This window comes from Botryllus schlosseri, chromosome 5 (assembly GCF_051294905.1).
Source record: "Botryllus schlosseri isolate E-star chromosome 5, Bs_hap1, whole genome shotgun sequence".
Lineage (NCBI taxonomy): Eukaryota > Metazoa > Chordata > Ascidiacea > Stolidobranchia > Styelidae > Botryllus > Botryllus schlosseri.
This window is the reverse complement of record NC_137240.1, coordinates 1,326,916-1,349,311: the sequence shown is the minus strand read 5'-3', so window position 1 is coordinate 1,349,311 and position 22,396 is coordinate 1,326,916. Positions and strand designations below refer to the sequence as shown.

Sequence of the window (22,396 nt, the reverse complement as noted above, 5' to 3'; positions counted from 1 at the left end):
TCTCTCAGATATTATCGAGAGACGAGGCGTTTCAGAGTCGGACCAAACACCTTGTCGTGCTACCTTGCTCATTTCCCACTACCACTAGTAGACAAAGGATGGCCAGTCTGAGGCCGAAGAAGGAAACTTGTGCAGCCGTGGACACGCTTTCAATTGGTATGTGTTGGCGGCCGTCGCATTGCAAGTTGAATTAACGTATTGATTCCCGAATTTTTGAGATATTTTAAATATTCAGAGAATTGAACCGAATTTGGTGTGTAGGCATAACCTAACAAATTTATCAAGTAGCCAGTACAATCTGAGAGAAAAATGTAATTTTTGAACACCCCTAATATACATATTGTGCGTTTCTCATATCCGTGGCCTAGACCTCGCTTACACAAGGACCACAGCAATGTGGCAGTATCTCTTCGCTAATCTGACAATCATCGAGCTTTTGAGTCAAAGTACAACCATTTCTTCTGAATGAATATTAGTCTGCTGTCGGAATTACCGGACCACGATCTGACATGTCGATTTCGCATGCGTACACCACCTTTTTACATCGCTTGGCCTTTTCAACTTATCTAGCGTTACTTTCAATTGAAAGTATACACTCATTTTATTTGCACTCGACTCGAAATATTGTGACCAGTCCTACTAACGGAACAACGGGACGATGTGTGTAGGATATTCACGGTTTCTTGAGCTGCGCCGCTCATCTTCCTCCCCGAGCAATTCTTTCGACAGCGTTCTTGTTGATAGCAAGATCTCTTATCTTCGCGTCTCTCAAGTTGTACAGATGCGATCTATAGAGGCACGGAAAAGCCGATGTACCAATTAGACCGAACCCAACGATGACCATCTCTGTGGGTCCTCTTTCCAAGTGAAGTGCGTGTAGCAGAATGGATACAACAATGGACAAGACACCGAGGACCGCTACGATGCGCTTGATCGCGGTGAAAAGGCGGATCTTGTATTTGAGATTCTGGACGTCGTATTGCTCTGTTAAATACAACGAGGATTTGAAAGCGACTACAACTATAAGCTGATTAGAAGGAAAGTAGCTTTGAGTAGCAGGATTTGCACAGATATGGTCACTAACGAAGTAATTCTACTTGTATTTTCAAAAGTGGTTAGGTCTTATAAGACTACTTTTATTCGACATTCAGTTTTTTGCAAAGTAACAGCAAGTAGAAATTCCTAATCACAACATTACTGCGTTTACTGTGTGCTTTCCTTTGCTCTACATTCAGTGTGCAATGGTGCATATGTGCATATCCCCCCTTTACATCGCCTAGACCAGAGGTCTCAAACTCAAATGTGCTCGCGGGCCAGTTTTCCAGTTTTGATGACGCCGCGGGCCGCAGCATTTATAAGGGTATTCTATTTCTTTCCAAGTAGGCCTTAATTGGCGGGAATGAATTGTCCTTGAGCCGATCCAGCAGACGGACAGTAAACCCACATAGTCAAATTGTGATTTACTCTTGTATCAATCTATCTATGCCTGGCACGAAAAGAATCATCACATTTATAACTATTTGAATATAATTATTGTCGTACTTGATATATAATAATTATAAGAAATAGACACCATATGAGCGGACAAATGTATGATGCCATCATAAAAGCTATTGGGTTATAATTTTTCAGCTACTATGAATATTTTGAATTTAACAGATTTATAATAGAGACTGATCTGATATCAAAACATTTTTAAGTTGAGCATTGTAATTTCAATCCAGGATTCGGGTATACTTCTGATAAGTAGGCTATTAATCTCGTGGCCAAATATCTTCAAATATAGGAGCAGAAAAGATATAAATATAATATATATTAATGAATGTGTCCTAGTGATTGAAATGTCGAAATGCCGAACGGCCCATTGTTGTTACATCGCTGGAGCGTACTACTACGGTACTCGGTACCTTTAGGAGGCCTTAATGACATGGTTTAGCGACCAAAGATGTAACTAACAGATTGCCAATGGTTGTCATAACTACTTGCTTAGTTAGCGAAATGCTGCGACCTTCTCATATGTACTACTACTACTACTTCTATTCCCCTGATACGCGATTAGTTTGTTACGTCCATGGTTCTAACAAATTCACGGCATTCCGAGTCACTCCAAATCCACTCGGGTCATTTTCATTTTGCCATCGAGTTAGCATTAGTTTGAGTAATTCTAAGAAAGGTCGAGTCCAAGTCCAACTCAAAAATTTCAGTCAGGAATTGTAAGGGTTAGGTTTTGTCATCATGAATTGGAAATGTGGCGAAATAGTGAATCTTCCACTGCATGGTATAGTGTTTGCAATTGACGTGATGGTGAAGTTTGATGAATAGTTTAAAGCTTTCGGAGCAATTTAAGAGGAAATGTTCACTTTATAACCTGAAAATATATACGTGACACTTATATATTTTCAAATTAATAAAAATCTAAAATGTCGTCGCGGGCCGCACAAAATGCTCTGGCGGGCCGCGTGTTTGAGACGTCTGTTCTAGACCGAGGATGGTGTCTGATCTCAAAGACTACTCCAAGTCGTTTCGGCACCTTTTTTTATTGTATCGCAGTCTTGTGATGTTTTGAAATGATGTAAAGCTTAATAAACCGATACTACTAATGCTAATAGAATTCACTTCTTTCTACAGAATTGGTGTCAAACTCATGTCAAATGTGGAAGTACCTCTCGATTCAAAGTAATTACATTTTCTACCCCAATAACTTCGCTTCTTCTAGTCGAAATTTGAGTCGACTTTTTTATGCATAATTATTAAGGCACGTAACAATTTCATGACGTAGTGAGTAAAAATCGAACAAAATATTATTCATTGTCTTGCAATAAATCCAGAATCTTACACTCTGATAGCTACGCGGTCAGTCCGATACGTATCAGTTGATGAAATCAATACCAATTTGCCATTCCAATACCTTGTAGGAGCTTATTGTACATCTCAGCGTACGATTGAAAGCTGCACGAGGCCTCCACGTCTACGGTAGCGCTGTTAACATCTTGTAAATTCGATGATGCGGAACGTCCCGATTCTCGTGGCGGCAATAACGACTCTCGTTCTCCTTTAGCTTCAGCGAGTTGCACTTCCTTGCTTCCGAACATATTTGCGAAGATTACCTCGTATCGGCATCGAATGAAAATTATACTTGAAACGATTTTTAACTGTAGGCTAAACAAATAATGATTATCGAAACGCATCTGCATGTTTGCGCGACACCAGTACCCCACATAACTTCTACAGAAGCCAACTACTCAATAACACGTCCCTACACCAGGGCTTTGGAGCAGCCGTAAATTTAAACTGCTCCAGCTCCGGAGCGATCTTCTATCATACATTAGCTCCGGCTCCAACTCCGGAGCCGCATTATAACCACTGCTTCTGCTCCAGCTCCGGCTCCGGCTCTGAAATTTATCGAATGGTCTTGTCTATATCAGGCGTGGTCCACAAATGTGGCCCGCGAGAGGTCTTTGCGTGGCCCGCGAGGCAATGTCCTATTATATTATCGAAAATGAATTTCTCAGATTGTGAACTTGCAGTGCCAACAAAAAATTACAAGTCTGGCTGCGCACTCGTTCGTCAATTGCATGTGCCCCTTTGGCCGAAAAGGTTGGCCATTCCTGTTCTATATAGATTACTAATCCACTAATAGGTTAGTTATCTATAGTAATCTAGAGTCAGTCAGCCGTCAGTAACATCCGATGTAGTAACAAAGACATATAGGTGCCGCCGTGCCGGCTTGTGATTTCATACTGAATACTTGTCAATTGCCGACAACATCATAGTTGCACTAGGACGCAATTTACTCCATGCCATTGCTGTGCAGTGTGCACGGCATTAAAATTCAGGCCTGGTGTTCAATTATGATAAATCAGCAGATGTGGTTGTTGCATATATAACAGCTTCTTATGAAATAGGTCGGAGCCGGAGCTACTCCTCAAATAACGGGCTCCAGCTCCGGCTCCGGTTCCGGCTCAATTTTATGTAGAGCTCCGGCTCCGGCTCCAGCTCCGGTGAAAATGCACGGCTCCGGGGCTCCGGCTCCGGCTCCAAAGCCCTGCCTACAACTGTGGTTCCCAACCTTTACCATACTGGCGAATCTGTATGCTAGGCTTACCATACGTCCTCTTTTAAGAGGATTTGTCCTCTTTTTTGACTTTTTTGAAAGTGTCCTCGGAGGACGCCCTTTTGTCCTCTTTTTTGAGATTTTGTCCTCTTTTTTTAAAATTTAGGTCAGATTTATAGCAAATTGCGAAAAATTGAAAAAGTGTCCTCTTTTTACATTTTCAAAATATGGTAAGCCTACTGTATGCTAATCTGTAAGATTTCGGCGAACCCCAAATGTATACCTATATAACCACACAAACAAAATTTCACCACATTAGTGACATTGCCCATCTAGTAAATTACTAGAGAATACTGCGCACAACATGACTTGCGCATCAAAAACACTTTCAAAACAACAAAACCTTTGAGACACGATTTACATACAAAATAACAAGATTATAATGAATATATGTTTACTGCAAACCAGTCTGACTGCCGCTGTACGAGTCCGGTTTGTCTCTTGACATACGCCCTACTCTGACACTGGTTCAGCAAGCCTCGGGTTTCGTTGAACGCCTGTTCGGGAACACGGGTTTTGTACGCAGGCCGGCATCTTCACCTAGATCAGTGATTCTCAACCTTTTTTGACACGCGCCCCCCTTGAAGATGGTCAAAAAATCGCGCCCCCCTGACCCCCCTTGCATTTATCGTCATGTCAAAAAGAGCACATCATCTACTACAGAGGTGGGCAACGTTTTTGATAATCATGGCCGCATTTCGATTACTTATGCAGCCTAAGGCCGCATTCCAGGGCATAGCCGCAATGAACGATCTGGACGCAAAATTCCTATGGTAAACTGTCCATATCCATTCCCGATGAACTCCAGATTATTCTACTTTTCACAATGGCCTATAGTATGCACCGAAATCGCGAGTGGCAATGTTATGAATAGTTGCCGGGAGGTGCATATTGTCGCGCGGAGCGCGAAAATTTTTCAGGGCCGCGAACGAATTGTTATTTCTTGCCAATTCCCATTCCGGCTCAGATTGAGAAGGGCGCTACTGCATTAAAATCGAACAATGAAGTCTTGTTGAATTGCGCGGAGGGCGAAGAAAATTTCAAGATTAATTAAAATCTCTCGAAAATGCGACAGTGAATTCGTAATTGCAATTTGCATGTCTACGGCCGCCAACACATACTAATTGAATTAGGCGTCGACGGCCGCTCAAATTCCCATCTACGGCCGCAGGCTGCCCACCTCTGATCTAATAGTATACATAAGGTATATCTTACGCCAATTTTGAATCTGCATTCCGGTTGTTGAGTCTTTTATATTGCTGACAAACTTTGTTTGAAAATAACAAAAAAAAACATTGAACAAGACATCCATTAATTAATTGCAAGGTAGGTCACCCTGAGACTAATCCTGATGCTGGTAGTGAGTACAGAGAGCAAGGCGTCGTTTTGTCCTGCCAGGCTAAATTTGATCAGTTTTGGAAATTAATTAAATTGTGTTGATTTATAGCCTAATTGAGGGCGAAACCGGGCAACCTATGTTGCATCTAAGTCTGTCTTAGGCAGTTCAGTTCCCACCTACTAACAAGAGCTGACCAGCGCGACAAGCTTTAGGCTACTGTCAAAGCTATGAAGCAATGAATGACTTACACGTGGGAATTGCTCTCTCTATCTCCAAAGAATTTCAAAAATTTGCTCAAATGAAGTTGAAATCAGACTATACTCCGTTGAGCGCGGTTGCTAGACTTTGTATTTTGCAAGCTTTCTTGAATATGGAATAAATTTCATCTTCATTAATCGTCTTCTCATAATGGATGTGAAACACATGTTCAGACACGTACAATTTATACTGACTTTGTCAATTTCTCGCGCCCCCCCTATACTGACTTCGTCAATTTCTCGCGCCCCCCCCCCCCCTGAGAGCCTTCCGCGCCCCCCAAGGGGGGCGCGCCCCCCAGGTTGAGAACCCCTGACCTAGATGAACCATGACGATGATATGATATGAAAATGATCTTGCTGCGAGGGTACATGCTGACCTGTTCCAATCCCCACCTCACACTAAAATAAGAGAAATTGCTGCAAGGTTTCATTACCGTAAGTACCATGCCGTGCAGCGTTGTCTTCTGTCACAATGGATCACCCGCTTGATCACATGCCTCGTCTCAAGTGATGATTGCAAAATCGTGCTGCTGCCGTTGATTCTGATCGCATATCGCCTAATCCTATTCGAATGCATGGCTTATTGGTATAGGTAGGGTTACCAATACCATATGTCCTCTTTTGGGAGGATTTGTCATTTTTCTCCAATAAATTGAGAGTGTCATCGAAGGGCGCCTAAATGTCCTCTTTTTGTGACCTCTAAAAAAAGGTGTTAAAATGCTAACAAAAATTGAACATCGATGCAGCAAGTGCCAGAGTTGGCAAGACGATCAACTAAAAATTTTAGGAGTAGATATGGCAAATATGACTTTTTTTAATCAACACTGCTGAAATGGGATAAAATCTTGTAATTCGGGAGTCGAGTCAGAAAAATGACCTTTTCGGGAACTTTGAAGAGTTTTTTTTCGGATCTCAAAATACGGCAACCTTATAGGTATAGGGCTATATGCACCATGGTTTGAGTATTTGAATACGAATCAGGCATTAATTGTAGTGATTAGATTGGCGAGAGACATTTTTTCGAGTCCGTCAATCTTAACGAGAATTACAGCTTCGATACTTTTTCCCATACCCGAAGCCTTGGAAACCTCACTTGATGGATTCGCAGCATCAACAGCATGCAATACAATTCTAAGCACGTTAGTGGGTATGAGATTTCAGTGAAGCGTGATCACTGTGACGCAGGTATAGTCGAAAAAATACCAAAACACCTTCAATGTGGTGTAGAACGGGCCACAATTTCTTTGCGGTGGCATAAAAGGTGTTATGCAATCCGACCACTGGTCAAGGCTAGAGCAGGGCTGGGATCGGAGCCGGATTGGATATCCGGCTGGATTTTCTCATTTTTGGCAGGAGCTGGTTCGGAGCGGTCAGCATTTTTCTGATGCGACCGGAGCCGGATCGGAGTCTAATCAGTACATTTTATAATACGGTCAGAATTGTTATTGATGAGCATGCCTGTTGTAACTAATATAACCACCAATCACACTTGTGTATAGTGTGTTCATTTTAATATTCAATACAAACATGAGAGTTTTTAATGTCATATGTTTCTTTTGTTGCAATATATCCTGCATCCCGTACCGTGTGATCTACTGTTTTTGTAGTTCAATAGAGGTAGATACTCGTAGATTATTATTATTATCGTATAGTTTTTAGGATCGGATCAGTGTCGTTTCAAGAATCTGGCCCAGGAGTCGGATGGAAGTCGGACCAGAGAATTTATAACATGATCGGAGTCAGACCAGAGAATTTTTCGATCCTAGTTTAGACTCTGCAGAGTTCTATTGGTATCGGTCATTCTGATCACAGTACAGGCAGACCACAGGCGTGTCCAGGAGAGAAACAGATTACGCCAACGTGGCGCGGAAAATACAAACTGGGATGCATATAGCATCACAAGATAAAAATTCAATGTCTCTCTGCCTGCACCATTGAGCCCCCGGTCTGAATATCATCGATATGTAGTGGAGATTAAAAGCTGAAAATTCCTCAATGTGCTCAAGATGGGTGGGTTTCTTGGCTCAGCAACGTTTATATTTTGTCACCACAGGCGCTACAATTGAGATCGAGCCCTCCGCATCAGGTAGGAACAGCGTTGAAATGAATTCAGAATCAATTTCCGTTTATATATTTGTAAAGATTGCTGTTCTGTGTCCCTATATCGAGTGCTTTAAATCAAGGTGTCATAGACGCGAAAATATGCGTCACACGATGTATCGCCAAACAATGGCGATCGAATCCAAGTGACGCGAATGTGAGACTCGCTATGAATGAGCGGATACACATTGGGCATTCAGTATGTCGCGATACGGTTACTCAGATGCACCTGGTAGTATGTAATAGATAGATAGTTTCTTCAGGAATTGCGATGCAATATTGTCGGTTATTAACTTGTTAACGTTACGAATCTCCTCTATCTGTTACAACTGCAATGAGGCCGCATGCTCAATATCGGAGTTTGTTGTGTCCCAGACGATGCGTGACTCATTCTGCGAAGCAATCATACCAGTTATGTTAACTATCCTTCTGCGCGACTCGAATTTGCAATCCGTAAAATGAAAGATCTCCAGTGATGATCGATACCATTTGTGAAGATATAAGATGTCGAAACGACCAAGTACGGTCTTTCAATTTAGCATCCACCTCGCCCTGCTTATATTATTAGTACCAATGTCCGAAAAACAATGTGGTTAATCGTGATCTTTCTTATGACGCGTACTGGTACCCCGTACTGTTTATGTTCGTACTTCATCCGAGGCCTTTTGTGAAGACAGTGTGGCAGTCTAAAACATTTGAAGGGCGAGTCAAAGCGATTTAAAGTGAAAGTCGCTTATTCAAAACACACACTTTGGCTTACCTATAGCATCAAAACAGCATTTCACAATTGAGGCATTCTTGGTAATAATGAAAGGTCATGAACCGCGTTCATTACCAACAATCGTATCATCAGTCATCGCCGCGATCTCTGTTACTATCCTTGACGAGTGTCAGCCGAGAATATTGTGGTTTATTTCAATATTAATGTACTATTCAATTGTGCATTGCAGTTCTTCTCCTTAAAGAGCATCGTTAAATAGTTACGTTGTTTGTTAGTTTGATACGCTTCTACCTCACGGGTAGGTCTGTATGCCAGCCGGAGTTTCATGAAATATGACTACGCGCTGTTCAGCGAAGAAAAAGAGAGTCCAGCAATACCCTAAAATGTTATCTCCGAAAACGCTGTGATGGCTGCAAAGCTCCCGCGCAATAACGCGAGCTACGCTTGTCGTTTCATCCAACGTTTGGATGCGAGAAGAAGCGTAAACTACGACTGCAAGATTGTGATTAAGAATCGGGAAATTGAAGCAGAACGTAATATCTTGGCGTGCGCGTCCGAATACTTTGACATCAGGTTTTCAACTCCAGTAGGATCGAAGCAGTCTACTGAAAGCCTGGACATTCCAGACTTAGACTTTGAGTCCGTCAAAGCTTGTGTAGACTTCATTTACGGCAGGGAAGTGTCAGTTCGTTATGATCAGTATTACGAGCTTATGAACGCTGCTTCTATGTTGCTTCTTGGAGATTTATGCTACGCGGTTGAGGAGCAGATGTACAACAAACTGAGCTCGGACAATATATACTTATTCAGCTGCATAGCCTGGCGATTTGAACGGCTAAAGTTACTCGAAAAATGTCTAAATTTCATCAAGGAGAATCCCAATGCTATTAAGGAAAAGAGGATTCTCGAAAGAATCGATAAGCCTTTGCTGGAAACGTTCTTTAAATCTTCACTGGTGGAGTCAGAATCTGCGAAAGTAGAAATCGCGGAGATATGGGCACACAGCGATGCGGAACTGGTGGAAATGATGCAGCACGTGAACGTTGAACAAATACCCAATGCCTTCATTCAATCCAAACCCCACATATTTAGAGATGTAAACCCAAGTTCTGATAATCACGAACGAGAAACGGGCGGTGGCATCGCATCTTCCAAAATCATCATCTTTGATCAAAACAAACACAATATTTTTGTTTTATCTTGTCCTGAGGATGAATGCGTAGAACTGAGTATTTCAACACCGGTCCCTGTTAAACATTACTCTGCGGTTCACGTTTCCGGTCACATCTACGTCTTCGGAAGCGATAAATCCTGTTTTCGATATACGGATACAAAATGCGGGTCACCTGATAGTTGGCACCCACTAGGCGACATGAACTTCGCGCACGGCTGGCGCACACCAGCTGTTGTAGTCGGGCAGTTTATTTACGTCATCGGCAGTTATGACCAAGGATTTTCGAACGCGGTGGAGCGTTACGATCATGAGGGTGACCGATGGCGGGTGCTACCGAAGGTAGGTTTCTAGAAGTGCGGAGTTTCTATATAACAACGAACAATATGTTCATCTTTATTACACTCGAATCTTTTCGACTGACTGTAATCAGAGCGTCAGTAAGTGTTTACCGTTCAACCAAATTCGAAACAAAGTCGCTTTCAGTCGAACGATTTTAATTGGGAAGAATTTGGCAATATGAAAATGGACATTGTTAGATTCTTACAAAAATATTAAACGACATTTTATTACATTTGAAAGATGCGCAGTTCTGCTCGTGACATGACAACGTGGCTATAAACTCACAAATTGAAAACTTATCATATTTATAGCGACAATCCTATGTACCGTAACTCTATCGCTATTTTGGTAATTTTCCGTATTACATATGTTTGTGACATCAATGTTGATGTTTTTTTCCTACTGTTCGGCCTGTGTAGATATTTTACTTTGTGTTCAACTCATTTTCGATTAAGCGAACCAGTTTCCAATTAATTATAGCGTATTGGTTCTTGACCACGGTTCATGCGACCCCGCGTGGGCTCACTGAGCCAGTCTCGCTACATCACTGGATGTCAAGACACACATCCGGCAGGAGGCACACTGGTTCGCAGTAAATATTCATTAACGTATTTTGTTTTTTCAATGGTTTCCTTGGACACTGTTGTTGATGCGCAGTTTATGCACACCAGTATCAAAAATATATTGCATCTGTAAAGTGGTAGATTCGTGTTTTAGTAACTTGGTAAAATTGTGGCGTTCGCTTAAGGCTTGCAGGTTAGCGTAAGGGTTCGCTAGTTTGGTAAACGTTTAGAACCACTGCCCTATAGGCATCGTATATCGTTGCAAAACATATTGTATATCATTCGAAATGATTGTTCAATAAAACTGTCTGTTTGTCTGTCCCAAGGTGCAACAAACTCTAAAATGTGCTGAGGTTTTGGAGTGCGGAGGCTCTGTCTACAGTTTCGGAGGCAAGACGAACGACGAGCACGTAAACTCAGTCTCCAAACTTGATCTCGAGCTGGAAGCGTGGCAGCCTCTCGAGCCTATGCTGGAGAAGAAATCCTACGTTGCCGCGGCGGCGAGTCTCGGCGCGATTTTCGTGGCGGGCGGATTGTTGAATCGAGGTCATGGCCGCGTGAACGCGACTCTAGAGCGATACTGCTTGAAGACCGGTAGCTGGAGCCGCCTGGCGTCTATGAATTCTCCAAGATCGTGGTTCAGATTGTTTTCTACTGGGTCTTGTCTGTACGCGGTGGGACGGATGGGCGGCGAAGAAGGGGGGAAGGGGGATAATATCGAAAAGTATGACATCGATAATAACGCGTGGACAGAAATATTTTCCACGGAAAACATGTGTATTGAGGAGTCTGTCTTTGTGAATTCTAACTTTACATTTTGAATGTGTACATAAGATTGCCAAGTGATCTACTATGCCGAGGGTGCGCACTATATAACAGACTTGTACTATTATACAATTCTGATTGTCTGATTAGAGCGAAATTCCAGTAATCGAATTCTAATCGAATTCGCGAAATGTTTCTCTGCTCTCAGTTCAATCCTCATCTAATTTCTGGATTTCCTGAAAATGCTACAGGAGTACAGTATAGTGCGAAACGAGCCAGGCTGGCCGTTGTCAGATATTGTTAAGTCTCGCGCTTATGAGAATGAATCCTTATTTGACATGTACTGTACTTGGTTTTTGTTGAATATCTTCCTAATTCGGATTCTAGCTCATTTTTCCGGGTTTTTGCGAACGCAGTAATCCTAATCTGGATTAAAAAAGTTCAAAATTTTGTTGTTGTCCAACTCTTCCATATTGTAAAGTGTGATACGGGTTTAGATTACTTCACCGCGACCTAAGAGTTCAGTTTTAGGTGAAACTATATAGCCCTCGAATACTTACTTTCCTAGCAACTTCGTAATCGCTACTTGTAATTGAACTTGGGTCATAATTAACGATGTTACCTCTACTTCTACTGAAGCTCGAACGATGACTACTTTGTCCATCTCTGCTCCCGCGTAATTATTCAGTATTACGACTTCTTTGATGTCAGTATGAGTAGTACTTTGCCCCTAATCGAACTAATTTCGTGTCGATAAGACATGTTTCATTCATTAAATCCTATGGTTAGTCGGTAAGTTCTATCAGAATTCCGAAAGGGTCTCGTTATCAGGAATGGCTTAGATATCTATAGTGAGCACGCCTTATATATGCACTTATTTCATTCGTTCGCACGACTGTATGCTTCCTACTACTTCATATCATAAATGCGAGTCGACACTCTGATCAGTATTAGTTGCATATAACCTATGCCTTTTTTAATAACTTGTAACACTTGTCGGAGAGATAATGTTATGTATCTGCACTTACAACTGAATCCTGTTATAAATTTATGCTCTGTCGAAACAACAGTTATGCAAGCGTATATCAGTATTTCGAATAAATACGAGAATGTGTTCCATCCAGAGAATTTTTGCATCATTACCAAGATTTCGAGCATCCACGACTGCGCCACGATACAGAATTTCTCAAGTTTTCGAGGCCAGATTTGATTTTACAATTCTGAAGGCTTCCATTGAAGGCAGACGGGCAGGTTCCTACCCAGTCGATCTGTTATTATCCGCGGCCGTGATACGTTGTTTCTACGTCAAGGGCGTCAGTGTCTTCATTTCATCACTGATCGTGACTATGAAAATAGTAAGAGAACAGTTGCACACTTTTTGCATACGCTTTCCAACACTGTTGATCTTCTTGATAAGTCCAATCCTAGCATCCGGAGTGGACCAGGTGTCTTGAAATCATAGTGGTGTTGCTGGCCAGTATATTTACCAGCATGCCTTGAAAGCTGTATTCTGTGACATGAAGGTTTATCAACGAGCCCATATGCAGCCTGACAACCCGCACGTGTCGTGGGAACATTTCGTGTTGAACTATGATATCGTGAATCGGACATCGTGCGAAAAGAATATCGCGCTGTACGCTACCATCTAGCACAGCGGGCCGCACTAAACAAAATTGAGATTGTCAACCAAAACTCAATATTGATATTTGGTTATATAGTGAGGGTATGGAAATAATATATATGTTGATTTAAAACCAAAGGTGATCAAAGTAGTCATCGTGGCTACTCAAGTAGAAGTACCGCCGGAATTTCTACTCAAGTAGAAGTAGGAGTGGTGGTTCAGAAGTAAGTAAGTAAGTAAGTAGGCATTCTACGCTTATTTCGGTCTAGAAAACTTTCAAGTAGAAGTAGAAGTAGTCTAAAATCATAACTACTTAAAAAGTAGTTTGAGTAGGCAAAATCTACCTCACGTACTTCAAAAAGTAGAAGTACTTCGTTACTGACCACCTCTGTTTAAAACAAGCCAACGATTGATTTGATGATATCGTACACGCGTCAGAAACATTGGCGAGATTTCATTAGCTAGTCAATATCAATAACCAATTTTCAAAACTAGAAAGGAAAGTCGATTGTCTGGATTCTTAGAACAGGATGGAGATTTTGAATCTGTGAGCAATGATCTGTTTGTAGATTTGCTGGTTCTACTTTTGGTTCAACTCCAGGACACACAATGCTAACAGCGTCATAACCATGATAGCTTCAACTATGCTCCTACTAAAATGTATATATTCTATAAATATCAAGACTTCTGAACATATAGAGAACAAATATACCTAATACACGCGCGAATCGAATTTTCCAAGTACAGCACTATAACTATAAGTAATAAACTTGCTGGAGTGGCCGAGTGAGCGTCATTCCCGTTTTGACTTTCTGTGGTGTTTAGCAGTTAAAATCTAAAAGGTCGGGCCAAGAAACCAGCAATGAAATAAAAATATACATAAGAATATAACATATAATTACCGTGGTGAAATATAATAAGAAAAAGTTTAATCGATTCCTTGCAGTAATTAGATTTTAGTACGCATTTAATCAATATTTTTGAGCCTTTTGAGCCTTTTGCGAATTCAGTAAGTTGTCTACTGGTAATCTAATTTGGAAATGCTGAAACTTTTGTCTAATTTGTCAATTTTCGTGTTTTTCTATAATAGGACTTGACCAAAGTCGCTTGATTAAATTTTGAAAACTCGGTTTTGTTCCAGCCTTCTGCTGCTGACAATATGACGCAGTCTGTCATCAAAATACGTTGTCCGGCGCGCCGGAAAGACCTGTTTCTTCCGAGTTTATTGAGCAAGATGACCATCGTGCAACGTTGCGGAAACACGTGGTTTGAATCATCACCTAAGATATAAGCGATGTACCTTTAATGGCGAACGCGATATGACACGGCAAATTTCCTTCCAGATGAGAGTATGGCTTCGTGGCGAAAGGACTGAGTGCAATATTATCGTGTCCGACATCAGGACATTTCCAAAAGCCGCCTTATCACAGGGAATCTAATCTACAACTGTAAATCGTTGATGCCATCTTTAGTGATGTTTTTATCACCTCGGTGACGATGCTTTTAGTTTTTATGAACACAGCACTGGATATATAAATTGATATTTGTTAAAGATTCTCATCTATTACTCTATCAGGGCATTTATGTGCTGAGATTGCACTTTATGGTCATTATGATTATAGGCTCAGGTCGATTATGTAGCCGAGCTGCGTACCATAGGGTGTTCGGCTGATGTGAATGTAAATATCCAAATTCATGTCACTTCAGGTCTGTGCGATCTATACTTAAGTTTGATATACGATAGGCTTACCATACGTCCTCTTTTAAGAGGATTTGTCCTCTTTTTTGACTTTTTTGAAAGTGTCCTCGGAGGACGCCCTTTTGTCCTCTTTTTTGAGATTTTGTCCTCTTTTTTGAAAATTTAGGTCAGATATAGAGGAAATTGCGAGTGATATGCCGCAAATTAGCGCAGAAGTGAAGCTCCGGCGGTTATTTCGGAGGAAAAAGCGGTGATTTCAGCTCTGAGCGGAAGTGATGACCTTTTTTTTTTTTTTTTTTTTTTTTTTTAGTCAACCGATCATGAAGCGGGTGAAATTTACCTGTTTTTGAGAATTCTTCTCCAGTTTTGCATGTCTGAAATTTCTGAAAAAGTGTCCTCTTTTTTCATTTCCGAAATATGGTAAGCCTAATATACGATTGCTTATCACAGCATCCGACACATGTAGCAAAAATCTATCACGTAAAGGCCAATAACTTATTAACTTATCTGTAGTGTCGTGATCAACCCACAACATTGTCATAAAGTGCAATAACACAGATATGGCTGAAAAAACACCAAATTACCTTAAATGTGGTGCAAAACTGGCGATATTTTCTTTGTGATCACATGAAAGGTATGTATATTCGAACTTTCCACATTATAATACTTTTATGGCGTCATATCGAGTAGTATTCATTAGGGATGGTGTGAACCTCTGAAAGGTTCAGGTTCGTGTGAGCGCGAACCTTTTTGAAAGGTTCTGTGTGAACACGAACGTGAACCTCATGACGTCACGTGACGTCATATTGCTAATTCCAAGCCTATCTTTCAATGAAGTGATAGCCTGTATTAATGTACACGATACCTAGCGACGACTCGGGCCACATCGAACTCCATGCTGGCGATTTATACATCGCTAAACGTATCAACTGAGGCAATCAAAGAATATAATACTCCTATCAAATCAATATCTTCCGTCGCTTTGCCAACAATTTCAACGAGGACATACCAGGGAATATAGGCCAGACCGGACAATGTGTTTGGCGTCTGAGTATCGCTACATTTATATTGAGCAGAGTGTAAAGCGGGTTTCTACTTTCTATACTTGCTACCAATATTACCCCATTTATAAGTTATGCAGTAGCCAACATCTCAATCGCAAGGATTTTGTTTTAATGATGCAGTAAACTGAGTAAAGATTTGAAGTCAAGATTGACCCCGTACGCCAGCTAGATTTTTTGCACGAGAAAACGATATCAATCTCATTGATTGATTGAATAAGCATCATTCGCTGACTACGTATTTCGCTCGTGATGTTGTGTGATTGCGGGTCAAACTCATAGCAGAGAGTCACTAAATATTCACAAACGGAAAGCTGAATATTTCGAGCAAACTTTTGTAACAAAGCAAGTAAAACTTTTGAGAGGTGTCAAGGTGCATGCTCGTTTAGCGTTAATTTTTATTGCTGCCAGCGCCATGCATAGAGTGGTCCGCAGTTGAAATGCAATGAATATGAACCAAAGATGTTATAATGAAGTGAAAATTGTAATATATGAAAAAGGTTCACAGTGCAGATTGCAGAACCTACCAAGGTTCTGTTGTGAACGCGAACCTCTAAATTTCCGAGGTTCACACACAGAACGCGAACGTGAACCTCACGTTCACACCATCCCTAGTATTCATATATTAGACTCGATGCCTATACTTGATTCGCCATCGAGTCACTCAGATTTTTCCCAGACCTAATTGCTGCCATCGATTTTAATCAATGTAAAGTGATGATGCATGCAAACGTCTATAATTATATCTAACAATGCAGTTTGTACGGCCTATATCGACAAATGATCAATGATCATTGTTGTTTTACAAGCCACAAAACAGCGGGTTCGAATGCTTTCGGCTGATTTAGATCGATAATTTAGTTCACCTCACATAATCGCCAGTCACCTAGTTTCGATTTGGCGTCTGAAACGCTCAGTGAATTTTACATCTTCGAAATAAAGCATATGTCACCGGGGTTCGGCGACAAGATATCGTTTATGAGAATTGTCACTGTAGAACAGTCCGACTAATAACTTAATCATGCCGATGCCGCGCCATAATGTATAGGCAATATATCACAAATTATCACGTAATTGCGAAATGGAAAGTCCATCACGTGAATAAAACGCTGATGAACAGACGTTTTACCAAGTGTATCAGGCAAACCTTACGACGGTGAAGAATGACATAGCGGTGACACCACTTAGTTGCGTACGAGATTAGCATATTTGATATGGGTAGATACTGTAATATGACCGATGTTTTGGTCAAATAATTGTGCTAAGATGTGCTATGGACATTTCTGTTTACTAATCCATGGAGCAACCGATCCTCGCAGTCTGGAGGTAGAATTCAAGGTGGCTGATCCTGTCTGGTTTGCCAAAGAGGACTCCCCGTGCCATCAGGCGATTCTAAGTCGAGTCTTGGTTTCGAGTATCCCTTAATATTACTCCATAACAATATGTAAGCTATGGAAAGCTCAAATATGTACCTTACAAAGAAAATGACAACGCCAGTTCTACGCCAGATCAAGATAATTTGGTATTTTATCTTCCTGTATATAGTTGGACTTTGAGACAATGTTGTTGGTCAATGACTACATCACAGATATTTACTTTCCGCTAACGTGCCTAGCTATGTACCATACGTGTTTCGTATACTGCGATGGATCGAAAATATAGTCGGAACTATAATTTTCGTTGATAAATTACCTCTTAGCGCCAAGGTGAGTATAATATCGGTACTGAAAAAATTCATCTCCCACTAAACGACTCAAAACATTATATCTGATACTCGAATAAAATTATAAAGGGTATTCATGTTCACAAATAACCGGAGCAACCAATGAATCAGTCAGGAAAGCTCTACTTGATTTTGGGGTCATTTTGTTTTGTAGCCAGTAGCCACAGCTGCATAGAATGCTACCAACAAAATGATTTCCTCAGACAACGCTTCCGATTACTTGCTCCCGTGCATCGCAATACTCGCCTTCTGCTTCGTCTTTGCTTCGCGAAAGAGATCCGCACGTTTTCCACCTGGCCCGAGCGGCCTGCCCATCGTGGGATACGCGCCCTTCATCGGGAACCCCACCAAGACTTACATGCGTCTCGGGAAGAAGTACGGCGACGTGTTCGTCATGAACATTGCCAACCAGCACTGGGTTGTTCCCAATAGCTATGATGCCATTTACGAGGTGAGATCTTGTCGCAAAGAGCCCCTGTACGGCTACTGCTGTGAAAAAACGAGTACTCCAGTGATTCTATATTCTGAATCGGGTATTAGGCGTCGAGTCAAGTATTTGTGTATCACTTATGATAACAATAAGATCTTGGTTGCTTCCACACCTTGTTTAACGTCCACTTGCAAAGTAATAATTATATTTATGATGATGATTCATGATAACGTCATAAGAGTGTGGATGATGGAGAAACTTCAAATATGTACAATGTACATTTTATGTGAACGAAAGAAAAATAATGTCAGAAGTTTTACATCGCGTTAAAATCAGTTGGGTATTTTATCGACCATACGTATTTTATTGCACATAAGACAGTTCTGTGGGTTGATCAAGGCTACACGGAAATGTCATTTTCACCGACATGCTTAGCTTTGTATTACTTGTGAATAGGGTTGCATTTAAAACAAAAATCAATTTAAAACAAACATGTTTAATACAGGGCCCGTATTTAAAACATGTTTTAAGCCATGACGTCAAGAAGATTCAAATACGACGTCATAGTTGATTGATATTACCAATTGAAAATATAGGTTGAATATAGCTCCTTTGACGAATAGGCTTCCAACCCCAGTCCAAATATACCAAATATATCTTTAACCTAGACTACATCGTCATGCAGCCTTTTTAAAGTCGGCGGTCATCATCAGAACATTCATGATCTATATCTACGACTATAGCTGTCGAACCGACTATTTCGAGGGTTCCAACCCTCGCATATCGTATACGTCGGATATATCGGGTGGTAATCGTCCGTATGCTCATACAACATGTTTTTTGGAAAGTATTTACACATTTATGGCATAATTATACAATTTAAATAAACAATTTTTTTAGAAGGCCTTTGTTTGAAACACTGTTTAAAATGTTTTCAACAAAGTGTTTTATACGATCATTTGTTTTAAATGCAACCCCATGTGTGATCTTTGATATGTGTGACTGTTGATATTCCGAGCCTTCAATTTTGGGACTAAAAGCATCAAAACTATAATTCTCGTTGAAAATATAACTTACAGTGGAAAAGGGGCGAGGAGGGCCGAAAAAATTCTGGTACAAAAGTACCCCAAAATAATCGTGACATTCTACTCGACTAGGATGATTGTGATTAATACTCGATAGGCATTAGGATTGGAGTATTCGGATCATGTTGACCAGCCCTCCATGCGGCCAAATATTACGACTGTGATTATGGCTTTCTTTCAGGCGTTGGTTAAAAAAGGCAACGCGTTCGCGGGACGTCCGCACGTTCACATGTATCATCACTTGACAAAAGGAAAAGGTATTGTCATACCGGAAGGGCCTTCATGGAAAGTACAAAAGAAATTCGGAGTGCAATCGCTTAAGAGGTGAGATATTTGGAATGAAAGACTGTGTTAGTTCGTATGCTCCGCACATCATATTAGTAGTAGGCCGTTCGCACAATTGTATACTAATGTGCATTGTACAGAACACGCACACTCATACAGTGCAGTACTGCAGCCGTGATATAATTTTCGTTAAGTCAGGCGAGGCGAGGGACGGGTATTTCGTGAGTCGAGTTCGAAAACTAAACTTTTTTTTAGTGAACTCGCCTAACATAAACTAGAAACAAGTATTTCGGAAATTGAGTTGAAAAAATGACCTTTTTTGTTTGCTTTTTATAGTCACCCCAATGACATCACCTGTATAAACTTAAAAATCACCCGTTTTCTCGTCCGCTATAGTGAAAAGTATCCGCCTTTATGGATCGTAAAATATGGTAACCCTAATCACCTCTATTCGTTAGTAGTATCAATAAGCATTTCAGGTAGATCGAAGCGAGAACAGTGAAAATGTCCATGAGAACAGTGATTAGTAATTATGAATTCGATATTCCCGCAGGTTCGGGTTCGGAAAAGGGGACATGGAGAGTCTTGTTATCAGCGAGGTCGGTTTCCTACTCGACGAGCTTTCGAACCGAAGTAAAGACGCATTCGACCCGAGTGTAAGTTACTAGCTAAAAGCTATACACGACCCTGACTTCAACAGACTTGGACAATTATATAATTTCATTTGTTCAGCTAGAGTGCTAGACTAATTAGATTGAAATACCCGGAATCTATTTCTGGTTGGTGAAGTATTTCTCTGCTCTCTTTTTATTTTTAATCTAATTTCTGGTTTCCTGAAAATGCTACTGGAGAACGTTATAGTGCAAAACGAGCCACGCTCTTGTTCGGAGACATTTGCCACTATCCCGCTTATAAAAATGAGCTCCAATTTGATATGAAGTGAACTTGATTTTTAGGGTGCTTCTTTTTGACCGTGAATTTAATGAAAATTCCAACTTTTTGCGAATTCAAAAATTTTAATTCTAGTGTAATTTCAAAAAGAAGATCTTTTGGCATTACTTTCAAGTCTAAATGAATTTGGGAAAACTGAACATGATATAGTTGTTCACTTCTGATATCATAGACCTTTTCTATGCGCTTGTAACAGCCATTGATCTGGTGCACCATATCACAGGTTTTATTCGCTTTCAGTGCTTACTTTCAAACATCTCGTCCAACATCATATGCCAAATGACGCTCGGGCAACGATATGGTTACGACGACGCAAAATTCAATCTCATGCTGCGCAAGCTAAACCAAAGGTGCGTTAAGAAGATGGTAGGCTTTAAAACATAGGTTCTTAACGTTCTTAGCTTGAAGAGCCCTTACGCTAATCTGCGAGCCGTTGGGGAACCATACATGTTTGTTGCGTCACAAAATCAAAACTCCACCGCACCGATGTACAAAATAAACTATGCACCAATAACAGTGTTAAAGGAACAAAACCATTAATATATGATCCTTACATAACGCGAAAACAGAATAATGAATATTAGTTGCAAACCAGTGTGTCTGCCTTCCCTTTCAGGGATTAGTTTGAAATGCGACTACCCAGACGAGCGTGTTATCATTCGGGCTGGGCGAAATCGAGTACCTGAGTGATTCGATTCCGAATCACGTATTATGCTTCGAGTCGAGTATTCGATTACCACTCATTAAGACGTCATAACAGCATGTACTATGACAAAGTTCAAATATGTCCCTATTATGCCACCACAAAGAATATAATGCCTGTTTTCCATCACATTAAAGATAATTTGGTATATTTTTCGACCATGCCGAATTCATTGCACTTTGTCACAATGTTGTGGGATGATGATGACTTCGTAAATGTGTTATTTATAGCAACGTTCTTAGCTTTTTACTATGTTTTGTTTGCTGCGATACGGCCAGTCGGGTTTCAAGGCTACCACAGTGGAAAATAGTATCGTAATTTTAATTCTCGTTGATCAATTAACTTTCAGTGGCGAAGAGCGTATAATTTCAGTTCTCGAAATAATCGATTTTTACTGCTCGACTCGAATCATTAAAACTAATACTCGATTCAGATTCGAGTACTCGAATCATTGTGCCCAGCCCTAGTCATCATGAATTATATGCACGAGTGGAGTGTATATGTGTTTTGACTAACATTACCAATGTGAAGTACTAATGTGCTAACGAACAGTGTATCCATGCAAACATAATAGAAAGTCGTTACGCGCAGGTCTACAGAAAGCGATTGACTACATCGTCGTTTTCTCGTTTACTGGATGCAGTAAAACACAATGCAGTTATTGTAATCAAATAATGATAATGTCCTATCACGATACCCATCAGAGACTAACTCAGGAGCCCTTTTTGTTCCCCGGAACACCAGTTAAGAAGCACTGCGGTCACCACTGCTATTACATGAGTCGATTGTGAAGCATTTTTGTATGCCGTTGAAAAGTCTTCATTGGGCTTGGGTACTCACGAAATCGGTTCAGTTTCAGTGAAAAACATGACGGGAAGTTATTCAACGTGCTGTTGATCGCCTCGTTCACGAGGTTCTTACCTGTCTTGTGGGGGGTGTACAACAGATTTGTCGACGCAAGAAATCGCATTATAGGTATGTGCCCGAACTAGTGCACTCTGAAGCAGACTTGTAAAATTAGTTAATTCTAGTCGTCTAATTACATTGATTAAAGCGAAATGCCGCTAATATAATAATCAATTAATATTTGATTATGCTAATTTATTAAATGTTTCTGTGCTTTCATTTTAATTCTATAGTTTCTTAAGTGTCTGAAAATGCCACGGAAGGACTAAATATAATGCTGATCAGGCCAAGTTTGTTGTACAGACATTCGCCAATTTCCATACTTATGATAATCAGCACTGATTTGATATGAACTTTACTTGATTTCTGTTGCATGTCTCCGCAATTCGTAATTTAATTATATTTTCAAGTTTTTGCGAATTCAGTAATTCTAATTCTAATTTCGGAAAAACTGTGCGGCTATAACTCTGATTCTAATAAAATTTGGAAAAGTCGAATATTTGCTATAGTTGTCAAGCTCTTTTACAAAGCGATGGCAACATTTGCGTGATAATTTCTGT

At 40.6% G+C, this 22,396-nt stretch overlaps 3 protein-coding genes across 5 annotated transcripts in view; 2 read left to right on the top strand and 1 right to left on the bottom strand.

Moving 5' to 3' along the window:
- LOC145439594 (cytochrome P450 2U1-like) overlaps positions 1-22,396 on the top strand; it is a 30,404-nt gene that overhangs the window by 4,305 nt on the left and 3,703 nt on the right. The window contains exons 1-5 of one of the 3 annotated variants that reach the window (XM_080317098.1): positions 17,590-17,927; positions 19,173-19,315; positions 19,830-19,932; positions 20,468-20,577; positions 21,784-21,905. In XM_080317098.1, the coding sequence (XP_080173224.1) occupies positions 17,667-17,927; positions 19,173-19,315; positions 19,830-19,932; positions 20,468-20,577; positions 21,784-21,905 (739 nt within the window). In that variant the 5' untranslated portion in view covers positions 17,590-17,666. Of the gene's footprint in view, positions 1-17,589; positions 17,928-18,529; positions 19,316-19,829; positions 19,933-20,467; positions 20,578-21,783; positions 21,906-22,396 lie in introns of those variants that run through there. The other 2 variants (XM_080317100.1, XM_080317099.1) reach the window with 2 other exon arrangements.
- Positions 583-3,151, bottom strand: LOC145440038 (uncharacterized). Its single transcript, XM_080317692.1, has 2 exons — positions 2,909-3,151; positions 583-984 (listed from the first exon to the last, which is right to left on the bottom strand). The coding sequence occupies exons 1-2, from the start codon at positions 3,090-3,092 to the stop codon at positions 698-700; spliced, it is 471 nt and encodes a 156-aa protein (XP_080173818.1). The 5' UTR covers positions 3,093-3,151; the 3' UTR covers positions 583-697.
- Positions 8,015-12,491, top strand: LOC145438557 (kelch-like protein 40). Its single transcript, XM_080315896.1, has 2 exons — positions 8,015-10,044; positions 10,934-12,491. The coding sequence occupies exons 1-2, from the start codon at positions 8,938-8,940 to the stop codon at positions 11,426-11,428; spliced, it is 1,602 nt and encodes a 533-aa protein (XP_080172022.1). The 5' UTR covers positions 8,015-8,937; the 3' UTR covers positions 11,429-12,491.

What these genes read in the sequence shown, in the direction of transcription:
- LOC145440038 (XM_080317692.1), bottom strand. Translation starts at nt 3,092, where the DNA reads ATGTTCGGAAGCAAGGAAGTGCAACTCGCTGAAGCTAAAGGAGAACGA. An exon ending in GTACAATAAGCTCCTACAAG is followed by an intron (nt 985 to 2,908) that starts GTATTGGAATGG and finishes TGTATTTAACAG; the next exon opens with AGCAATACGACGTCCAGAAT.
- LOC145438557 (XM_080315896.1), top strand. Translation starts at nt 8,938, where the DNA reads ATGGCTGCAAAGCTCCCGCGCAATAACGCGAGCTACGCTTGTCGTTTC. An exon ending in GATGGCGGGTGCTACCGAAG is followed by an intron (nt 10,045 to 10,933) that starts GTAGGTTTCTAG and finishes GTCTGTCCCAAG; the next exon opens with GTGCAACAAACTCTAAAATG.